At 35.5% G+C, this 12,029-nt stretch overlaps 1 protein-coding gene across 1 annotated transcript; it reads left to right on the forward strand.

Moving 5' to 3' along the window:
* Positions 1-227: 227 nt before the first annotated feature.
* LOC107676433 (zinc finger protein 503-like) lies at positions 228-3,554 on the forward strand. The gene is made up of 2 exons (XM_016470978.1): positions 228-633; positions 1,957-3,554. The coding sequence occupies exons 1-2, from the start codon at positions 406-408 to the stop codon at positions 3,256-3,258; spliced, it is 1,530 nt and encodes a 509-aa protein (XP_016326464.1). The 5' UTR covers positions 228-405; the 3' UTR covers positions 3,259-3,554.
* The last annotated feature ends 8,475 nt before the right edge of the window (positions 3,555-12,029 follow it).

The raw sequence follows: 12,029 nt of genomic DNA on the forward strand, positions 1-12,029 counted from the left end.
AATAAACCTTTTCACTTTTTTAGTATTCTTATTAAATGAATACAGCTTATAAATGTATTTCATAACAATATGTGATTATATAATGATGTGAGTGTTTTTACCTCCTCAATATGGCCAAAGCAAAAGCCCACAAAGGCGACGGCACCTCCCCCGGAGCTGTCAATCACTTCACGCCGCGCTGTGATTGGCCGGCGGCGGAGGCTTTAATCTCGTACGTGAGCCGAGCTCGAAGCCAGTGCGCAACGCGGAACATAAGATGCGCTCCGAACTCTGCTTGTGCGCTTTCCCCAGCAACAGCCTTTAAGGATTATTCTGTTTTTCCTCTTATTATTCGTTTGGCATTTCGGGAGATACTTTGCGTCCATCTACAGACGCGTTTCCAGATCCCGCGGAGAGAAGTGGGACATGATCACACTGCCTACGGAGTCCGCTGTGTTTAGTGTGGTTGATCTAGTGTGGGACAAGAAGCGAGACCGTCACCCGTTCCTGCACTCAGTGCCTCCCGCGGACCCGCAGCGCCAGGCGAACCGTCTGCCCGTGAAAGTGTTGAAAATGCTGAGCGTGCGCACCGGACACATCCTGCACCCGGACTATCTGCAGCCGTTACCGTCCACTCCCGTCAGCCCCATCGAGGTAACGTTACAGCTGACACTTTCCGAGGACGCTTCACGTGAAACAACGTCTCAGCGTTCATTTTTCTTCACTCCAATCTTTATTTTCAACGCTTATTACAGTGAATGCGCAGCCTTTTCATGTGGAACATGCACTGATATTTACAAGAGACTGCATTTAACCATTTATTTAACCCGCAGTATGTTACAACGTAAATAAAAACATATTTTTATTTATTTATGTTTATCATTATTATTCTATTTTTTCCAGATCCGATCACAAAAATAGGCTATAATTAAATCGCTTTTTTTAAACGTTTAACATTTCCATATTGTACAAAAAAAAAAAGAAAAAAAATCGTAAAAAGTATTCATTTATTCTCTAATTAATTTCATGCTTCTTTCGTTATAAATTTCGAACTCTTAGAAACTCAAAATGCCTGGAAAATGTATATTAATTCCAATTTAATAGTGACGATAAAAGCGCAATGTTAGAGCTCTTTTTGGTGTCTGTGGAATAACAAAACAAATATTGTGTTTATGCATAAACAATTAGCCTACTATAAACTTAACCATTTCTGAAATTCTCCATGAGGAAGTGCGTCACGCAGCTACATTGTGGAACAGAGTTGCCATATGTATTCATATTTTCTTAATCTTAATTTTCTTAATTTCTATACAATTCCGAAAGACAGTTGCTCTGTGAACAAAACCGTACATTTAATTTATTACGATTTTTATCATTTAAAGATGCCGAGAAAAAAAAAACTGAGTATAAATGAAAAATGTATGGAAATGTGCACAATCTTGAGTCTTGGATGAAAAAATTTAAAACTGTAATGTTGCCTTATATTATATGATAATAATAATAATATCATGTTAATGCTTTCCTTAATGACTGACCTACTTCCAACAATGCAATTATTTTAGCTATAAAGTGAAGGGAAACAATGCATGTTGCCATATGGAAACACATTTTATTGCATGCACAGAGGGATATAATAAAAACCCTCTTGACATTTGATTTAATGTCTCTGCAGCATTTTAGATTTAAGACTCTCAAGTCATGCTCAATGCCAAAACATAAATACACACTAAATATTCCCCTTTTTTAGCATAAAAATGTCTAAAATGCTTGTTAATGTAATGTGGACAGCATCAATTGCATGATTTCCTCTAGTGTGAATATTTTAAATATTTATATACTTATATACTATATTATATTTATAACATAATTTATTAATATTTTAATTTTATATTATTTTATATAATTTATTTGATAATTTATACTTATTTTATACAATATTTTGAATATGTATATACTTAAAATGGTCTATTTTCACAGCTGGATGCCAAGAAGAGTCCCCTCGCCCTCCTTGCACAAACATGCTCCCAAATCGGGAAGTCAGATCCACTGTCCTCAACCAAACTCTCGGCAGTCGCCTCGGACAAAGACTGCAAATCCAGCCCACTGAAGATCAGCGACATCGGGGCCGAGGACAAATCTAGTTTCAAGGCATATGCCAAATCGTCAGAGAGAAAAGACACGGGTGGAGATAAATCCGGTTTCCGTGTACCGAGCTCCACCTGCCGGCCGGTCACGCCTCGGACGGGGAGCCCGAGCTCATGCAGCTCCGTCTCTCCTCAACCCGGACGGCCGGAGTCAGGGGATAAAACAGGGAAGAAGGAACGTGACGCAGCTAAAACGCCGGATACATCCGGGATGAGAACCGAGAGCAACGGCGAGACGAACAAACAGGATGTTTCCAAACCGCCCGCATCCGACAGCATCCCAGTGTCCTCTGCACCATCCGCTCTGGGATCAGGACTCATCGCACCGGTTTCGCCTTACAGACCGGGCCACACCGTATTCCCCATCTCCCCGGCCGGACTACCCTACCCCGGAGCCCTAACCGGGGCGTACGCCGCCTACCCTCAACCCTTCCTATCCCACAGCGTGACTCTGGACCCGAGCAAAACCGGCGGCGGCAGCCAGTTGATTAATGCTCAGCTGTCCAGCGCTCTCAGCAGTAAGGCGGGGTCCAGTCCCCTCGCCGGAGCCTCTCCGCCATCCATCATGTCCAGCAGCCTGTGCAGGGACCCGTTCTGCCTGAGCTACCACTGCCCTAGCCATCTATCATCCAGCGGCTCACACGACAGCGCCACGGCCTTAAAGTCCGGATACACCCTTATGTATCCCAGCCACTCTCTGCACCCGTTATCGACCTCTACGCCCTCATTCCCGGGACACCCGTTATACCAGTATGGCTTCGTGCTCCCGAACGAATCCCAGCCGCACCTTTGCAACTGGGTTTCCATGAACGGTCCCTGCGACAAGCGCTTCTCGTCCTCGGAGGAGCTTCTGAGCCATTTGCGGACTCACACTGCATTCGCGGGCGCAGAGAAGCTTGTTTCGGGATATCCCAACTCTTTAACCATGGCTTGTCATGTGCCAGGAGCCCCGCTGGCATTCAGGACCCCTCATCACGCGCTCGGGCTCAGCACGCGGTATCATCCGTACTCCAAAAGCCCGTTACCGACGGGTGGCGTGCCAGTGCAGGTTCCTGCCGCCACCGGCCCGTTTTACTCTCCATACGCTCTTTATGGACAGAGACTGACCACTGTACCTGGGCTCGGATATCAGTGAGGAACGGATTTGCTTAAGTGTTTTTGTTCGCCTCAGGACCTACTAGTGGACCATTATTTATTAAAGTTAGCTTTAAAGCGAATGAAATAAAACAAGACTCACATGGCTTTATTTAAACTGTTACAGACGTAATTCTCTCATAAGAAACAAGCCACACTGTGTAATGTCTTATAGCCAAAATTTGCATGTTTATTTCTAAATTGACTTGAATTATATTTTAAAGTTTGTGGGGGAGAAATGTTTTTACTGTGCAACTCAGGGAAAAACGACAGCAATTAAAGAATAACTCAATTCAGTCTGATTGTTTTGGTGCATCAGTTCGTTGTTTATTTGAGTTTTACATGCATTGGTTGATTTAGACACTAAAAACATGATTTCTTATGTGGCGTTTGGCTCGGTTTGTAATCTGCATCACAGTATGTTAACCTTGCAATGAATATAACCTTCAATAATAATAATAATAATAATAATATAAAACCCCCTGAGGTATATATTAGTAAAATTAATCAACAAATGCATCTGTCACAAACATGAATTTGCATCCTCGAAAAGTTATTCTACATTTCAGCTATTTCAAAAATGTACTTGATTTATTTGTATATATCTTAAAATACTTACATTTTATTGCCCACAGCATTTGGAGTTTATGAGCCTGGCTTTTTTGCATTACATTTTACACGTGTTAAATAAATCTGGTACTAAAGAAGAATAGCTCTAAGATCTAAAATAAATATAATAGGTATACATTTTATATAAAAAGGAAAAAAGGTATAAAAAGAGTTTTTATGGCCTTGTTAAAGAAATAAAAATTAATTAAAAACAGGAACGTGCTAAGAAGATAGCATTTATCATCAAAGCTTCTCCAAAAAAGCAATAAAAAAAAGCAATGATGCAAACCTACTGGTAATATTTATAATATTAGTAAGTCATAAATAAATGTTTAAATAAAAAATAAATAAATAAATACAATTTAATTTAAAGCAAATGTGTCCAAACCTCCGACTGATAGTGTAGGTTAGTGTTATACGTTTCATCAGTTAATAATATTTGTAAATTAATCATATTTAATCATTTGTTCCCAGCAGGGAATGTTGGTTGTTTATAATTACGCCATTATAAAAACATTTCACATTCAGTCTAAATTTAAAATGATATTCTGGAAACAAAAATTCAGCTAAAGAGGATTTATTTTAGGCTGATTTTAAAAATCAGCATAAAAGAGAGGATGAATTTATGGTTTTGTCTTTGACACTGAATCAAATTAGACTGTTTTGTTTAGAATAAGACATGTATATGCAAGAAATCTTCCTGCCCTTTCATTGCAAAAAAAAAAAAAAAGCACAAAAGGCTAAATGGAGCAAATAAATTGCAGATATGGGCATTTTTTGGCCACACCGCATTTTTGGTTATTGTGCATTTTTGCAATTTTTTGGATTAAACTTCTGCACTACCATGTGTACTGCGGTGTGCAAGCTTAAAACGCAGTTCCTTTAAATATTCATCATGACAGACTCCAAGAGTCGCAGCGCTGGACCGTATGCATGTTATAGTTATAAGCCAAACCCACCACTTCCCTGGAGTTGAGCTGGCAGTCCAACACACGATTCGCTCGCTAGACTCTTGCTGATACTACATGAAGACGTGACAACAATCACTCTTCACACAATCAATCTTTCAGTCCATTTTCCGTCCTGTATTATGGCCAAACCTCAACGTTGCACAAAAATCATTACATTTTTGTCTTGTTTTCCAGGGAAATATCTAAAAACCCATAAAACTAGGTACATTTACTTAACTGAGATGTAAAATAGTTCAAGATATTAAGGCCTGGTTTCACAGTCAGGGTTTAGGCTAAACCAGGATTAGGCCACAGTTCAATTAGGACATTTAAGTAATTTTTATAAACATGCCTTAGAAAAAAACATTACTGGTGTGCATCTTCAGACAAAACAAGGGCACTGTGCAATGCATGCGTTCAATTTCCACGCAGTTACTTCCATTGATTATTTTTTTCCTGATTAGGTAATAACATAATATTAACATAACAATGAAGTTGTTCCCGATTTCATTCAAAACAGTTCAATGAACACAATTTAAACAGTAAAGATTTTATTGTGCAAAAAACGCCAAATTAATTTTGGCGCTCTCATTCTGACGGCACCCATTCACTGCAGAGCATCCATTGCTGAGACACTGATGCAGTGCTACATTTCTCCAAATCTGATGAAGAAACAAACTCATCCTAATCTCGGATGACCTGAGAGTGAGCACATTTTAATTTCTGGCTGAAGTATTCCTTTAATTAATTCTTGTTTTAAAGACGTTTACTGGAAAATGAGGCAAAAGGTGATTTGTGTTTGGTGTAAATCCCCAAAGATACACAAACAGACAAAACTAAACACTCTCACACATATTAGAGGAGTGAAAGCCAGTCGTACATTAATAATCTAGTCGTCAACACAAATAGCACAGATGATACACAGACGATCGCTCACTCTGAAGGGGTGTTTACAGAATCATTACAGCTGCGCTTCTGTGTCCCACAAAATACACTGCGTTGCTATGTGGTTGCTAAGGTGCTCTGAGCAAGTTTGTCAGGTTTCAATTGAAAATTAGAGATATTTGAAGTATATTTGATGTCTGTTTAATATAGTAGAAATAGTGATGCTTGACTCATCAGAACAGTCTGGAAAGACTTGAAATGTGCAAAGCTACACGGTTGTTTTAAAGCCTCTGAAGCATTAAGCACAGGTGATTAATGACGGCCCGCTTTTTCCAAGTCTGCAGAGACTGAAAATTAGCCACAGATTGGAAACAAATACACAAACACACACACACTTGAACACGTGCACACATGGAAACTCTTAGCAGCGAACACATGTGCAGTGAGTAAGATAAATGAAGTCTCAACAAGCGCTCCACAAACACACGCAGGCCTCCGCCACAGACACACACACCGTAATTTAGAGAGTATTTAAACGCCAGCGACCGGGATGTTCGTGCTTCGGCTCGAAACTGCAGTCCAAGTTCTCCCCGCTGAGGTGTTTAAATCAAGGTCTGGCATCATATCTCAAAGCGTTTCTCAGGGCTGTTTTCGACAGTCCCTCCAAAGACAGCACAGCAATATTTCACAGATGTCTGTTCTCGAGCTCAGATTGATGTGCTGTCGTTCTGAAACGCTTGCATGTGTGTCTTAGCAGAACACTTCAAGACATTCTTCACAGACTAAACGGAACGATTTCATAGCTCATGACAATCCATCTCAGATTCATTTTAAATCACTCCTTTTTACTTTAGTAAGCATCTTGTGCTCCACCAAGGCTGCATTTATTTAATTAAAAATATAGTAAAATTGTGAAATATTATTATGATCTTAAATTGCTGTTTTCTACATGAATATCTGTTAAACTGTAATTTATTTCTGTGATGCGCAGCTGTATTTTCAGCATCATTACTCCAGTCTTCAGTGTCACATGATCTTCAGAAATCATTCTAATATTCTGATTTGCTGCTCAATAAACATTTCTGATTATTATCAATGTTGAAAACAGTTGTGCTGCACAATATTTTTGTGGAAACCGTGATGCATTTTATTTTTCAGGATTCACAGATGAACAGAAAGTTCAAAAGAACAGCATTTATTTGAAACAGAAATATACTCAAACCACGACTTTCCACAAAAATCATTACGCTTTAGTCTTGTTTTCCAGTAAAATACCTAAATATACATTAAACAAGATTTATTTACTTGAGAAGCAAAATAGTGCAAGATACTGAGACTCTTCGGACAATCTATTTTATCTAAGTTTATTTTTCTTCCTCCACAACCTCACTAAATGTTAATTTATGGTTAAGTTAGAAAATAAACTTTCTCTTAACGCAAGTCTTAATATCTTTAATTTTATCTTGTATTAAGGTTGTTTAGATATGATTTATCTTTTATAATAATATCTTTAATTTAATCTTGTATTAAGGTTGTTTAGATAATTTTACTAGAAAACGAGACAAAGATACTGATTAAGATGATTTGTTTTATCACAATTAATTTTTTTTCAGGATTCTTTGATGAATAGAAAGGTCAAAAGAACAACATTTATTTAAAATAGAAATCTTTTGATCAATGGATACAATTATTAATGATTATTTATTTATTATTTTTTAAATTCTGAAATGGTCATTTATGCTATGGGACTTCTCTGTATGCTGCATCAAAAAATATATAAAGGTGATTAGTATTTTTTATTTAGAAAAATAATTATTTTACATGCATTATTAAATATTAAATATTTTACAGTAAATTATAAAGGTAGCTTAATTCATACTTTTTACCTATAAAAAAAATCGTCACAATATTTGACACAAATTAAATGTATTGTATGTAAATACATTTTTTCTGAAATACAATTAGGAGCACCATGCCAACAATTATCTTTCCCTTTGGGGCGCATCATAGCAAATGTGTTCAGCTCTGCCTTCACTTTATTATCTTATGCTAAAAACCATCAAAGACAAACACTGTCTTCCTCATTATTTCTTCACACTAAAAAAACTGTTAAAGTGAAGAAACATTGTCAGAGAACATTGAAGTTCAGGATTAACAAGAAATGTGGTTACTAAAATGTTCTGAATGTTTTTAGCACGTTGCTATGGCGTTCTGGATGGTTGCTAAGAGGTTGCTAGGTTGTTGCAGTGCAGACATTCCATTCTGAACATTTATGATGAACACAGAGCCGTCAGAAACACTACGGACATGTGAAAACTACCGGAGACGAGGCTCTGCTGGTAATGAGACATCAATGACAGCCGCATGAATCTTCTGCAGCGCTGCTTTCCACATAAACACAAAATATGGCATCATAAAAACAAATTTAGCAGAGCGACGCCATATCTGACCTCTGTTCTGAATAGCCCGCATGTCAAAGCACAGATATTGTTTCAATATCACTCATTTATGAGCACAGCGTGTGCTGAAGCTCTGAATATGATCATCTGAAGACGTCACAGAGGAAAACGATTAACACTGCTCTGCAAACTGAAGCCTCAGACATGCAGGAACTCTTACAAAAGGCATTACTGCATGATTTCGACAGGCTGTGTGTTTTATGGTTCATAACTGTTTTCATAATTCAGTTATATAATAATAATACTACTACAGATATCTAAAAACATGCTCATGACCTGCATAAAAATAGGTTTCACAACGCAAAGTCTTTCATCAAAAGAGGCCAAACACAATCAATTAAATGCAACACTAAAGTTTGCAATAAACAAGTGCTGTTCTTAAGTAAAAAAACATCTAAGTTGTAAACAAAAGTTTTTAAAAGAAAATCCTATTTTAGTTTTTCTACTTAAAAATTTCATATTTAATTCAATGTGTTACTTGTGCAACTTCTTTGTAATTATTTGTGAAATGTACTAGCAATTTCTGCGTGAAAATTGTTTTTACACTGTATTAAAAATATTTTATGTTAATTAAAATGAAGCTGAATATATAAATATTAGATGAAAACTTAAATTTAAAAACTGAAGCTTAGAAATGCTGCCTTGGCAACTAGCTGAAATAAAAGAAGTTTAAGTTACTAAAATGACTAAAACTGAAATAAAAGTAAATAAAATAAAAATATAAATATTTACTAATTTAAAAAAGCACATATAAAAACTAAAATTATTAAAAATATTTTGTGTTAACTAAAACAAAGCTGAAATATGAAATCAAAAAAATAATAGGTGGAAACAAATAAAAATATTAAATGAAAAACAAAATGAAAATTACTAAATTACTAAAAATACTAAACCGGTAATAACAAAATAAAATAAAAATAGAAATGTGTACTAATAAAAAATACAAAAGCACATATAAAAACTACAAATATTAAAAAAAACTGTGTTATGAATATATACTATTATAGTACATAAATAAATAATACTAAAATAAAATAAATAAATAAATAATACTAAAACAAAATTGCAGTAAACTAAATACCATAAAACACTCCAAAGCATACTGAAACTATAAACTAATGTGACTTCTTTAAATGCCACATCAACAAATTATAAAAGTGATTAGTATTTTACTGTATTAGTATCATTTTACTGTAAAAAACCATATGCCTTGTTAAATGCGAAATATCTTACAGCAAATGATAAAGGTAGCCTAATTGCAAAAATGTATTGCTTGTAAATACAATTTTAGTTGAAACACCATGCAAACAATTATTTTTCCCTTGGGGCCCCATCATAAAAAATGCGTTCATGCACAACTTCAGAGAGAAAAATAATTATTTATTTTCATTTAATAAACACAGCTGCCTTGTTCTGCCTCCACTTTATGATCTGATCAGGTATTTAGGTTTGGCAGAAAAATGCTGTATCACTTCCCGCCGATTCTCCAAATGAGAATCCTCCAGCAGGCCTGATCTGAGATCAGAGGAACGCTTTGATGACGGTGTTGAGTTGCACACATGCAAAACGCCTCTGCTCAATGCTGCCTTTATACGGGCTGAAATCACGGCTCCAGCGGCTTAATTACAAATACCAGCCTTCAAATGCTGCCCAATTACCGCTTTCATTGGGCTGATGGATGCCAGCTGCGCTCTCGGGCTCTGGACCCGGTCTCAGCCCATAAGTCACTCCGACACACGGCTCTGAAGTCAATCCAGAGGAAAAGTCCATAAAAAACGTTCAAGCGTTCAACTGCGGCATTAATGCCGTCACGCGCTTTAAGAGGAACCTGAGATGTGCTCGCGCACATGACACACCGTCCAGAGCATGCTTTCTGATCTCTGCTGGTCAGATGATGATGATGATGGCTGTATTACCCGCGTCCTGACCTGTTATTTAGCAGCTGTCATGAGGATTGATGGACAGGATCATTATTTAAACAGTAGAACAGGTGCTCTGTCAGCAGTCGGTCGCATGATACTTTATGATTATGATTTAGATTTAAAAACGCACTACCTCTCTAAGTCTCTGCTGCTCACCAAGGCTGCATTTATTTGATCAAAAATCCAGTAAATATAGTAATATTATGAAATGTTATTACAATAAAATGACTTGTCATATTCAAAATGTCATATTTCAATGAAATACTATGTGGCTGTCTAATGGACATTTTTGTTTACTTTTGAGTGGTTTAGCACTGTTTTAGCACTGTTTTGGGTTGTTCATTTATGTGCAATGTGAAATAAAGTTTGCAATTTCACAGAAATGTGATTTCAAGGACTTGAAAAATCATGGAAGTGAATACAATTCATTAAAAAGGGAAGTATCGTTTTTTTATTGCAACAAATGTATATTTACACAAACGTTTGGGGTCAGTAAGTATTTTTTATTTTATGAAAGAAGTCTCTTCTGCTCACCAAGGTTGCATTTATTCGTGTGTGTTAAAAATGCAGTAAAAACAGTAATATTGTGAAATATGATTACAACTTAAAATAGCTTTAGTTTATTTGAATCTATTGTAAAATGTAATTTATTCCCGTGATTAAAGCTGAATTTTCAGCAGTCAATATGCTACATTTACATTTTATTTTTCAGGATTCTTTGATGAAAAGAAAGTAAAAAAGAAAAAGAAAAAAAAAGAACAGCTTTTATTTGAAATATAAATCTTTTGCAATATTATAAATGCCACTTTTGATTAATTTATGCATCCTTGCTGAATAAAAGTATTAATTTCTTTAAATATATATATATATATATATATATATCAATTTAAAAAATATTAATAAAAGTATTCATTTCTTTCAAATAATATATATATATATATATATATATAATTATTATTATTTTTTTTTTTTTTTACTACTGATCTCTAAAATTTGGACATGTATACTAAACATATAAAGTATTATAAACTAGTTTTGCATTTTCTGATGTAAATATCAGTGTTTATCAGCAGAAGCGTTAAAGTCTGAGTTAAGCAAACTCAACACATAAACGCTTTTCAGGAAGCACAGGCCGCCCTAATATATTTGCTTGAAACACCTTTACATTTCTGGAATTAAAAGTTTCAGATAGCAGATTTTTTAAATTAAATGCTCTACAAAATAAAGTTTGAGTGCACATTAATTTATAATGAAAATAAAACTGGATTATGGATGGTGCGCTTTATTTCTGCCTCTGGTGATTTATTATTTCTGAAAAACAAACTCCTGCAAGTCATCATGACCAGCAGAATGTGCTTCAGTCACATGCATTACAGTACAGCGCCACCTGCTGGTGAATATCAGCCTCTCTAAACACAATGATACTGCAAAATCACTCTGTGCAAGTTCAATCCTGCAATCTTTCTATATAAACTATCAGTTATAAAGTAAATATTCTCAAAGCTGACAGCAAATAAACTGCTATCCTGAAAAGTTTCATTAAATGTGGACTTTAGTTTGGATATGCTATTATGAAACCATGAGCCGGTTATATAACCCGCACCTCATCTGCATCCAACAAATATCTGAAAAAGTCACTAAACAAACAGCTTTGATTTATACGCCAAAATAAATCACAGCTTCAAGGTTGCCTAGAATACATTAAAGCTTTATAAACATGCACAAGTTGAATAGAGCCAGTGGCATTAAGAACATTAATAACAAGAACTTTTTAACAAGTAGATAAAATTAAATGTTTAAAAATGTAAACAATTAAATTTTTTTATTAGTAGACCAATTTAAATTGTAAAATGTAATGCCTGGCTATACAAACATATTAATAGGCTATTCAATATTTTAAAAGGTTTTACATTAAAATGCAATAATAAAATTATATATATATATATA

Source organism: Sinocyclocheilus anshuiensis, unplaced genomic scaffold (genome assembly GCF_001515605.1).
Source record: "Sinocyclocheilus anshuiensis isolate Anshui unplaced genomic scaffold, SAMN03320099.WGS_v1.1 scaffold2270, whole genome shotgun sequence".
Lineage (NCBI taxonomy): Eukaryota > Metazoa > Chordata > Actinopteri > Cypriniformes > Cyprinidae > Sinocyclocheilus > Sinocyclocheilus anshuiensis.

Coding starts and splice junctions, on each gene's coding strand:
- LOC107676433 (XM_016470978.1), top strand. CDS start 406: ATGATCACACTGCCTACGGAGTCCGCTGTGTTTAGTGTGGTTGATCTA. Junction 634..1,956: donor CTCCCGTCAGCCCCATCGAG/GTAACGTTACAG, acceptor CTATTTTCACAG/CTGGATGCCAAGAAGAGTCC.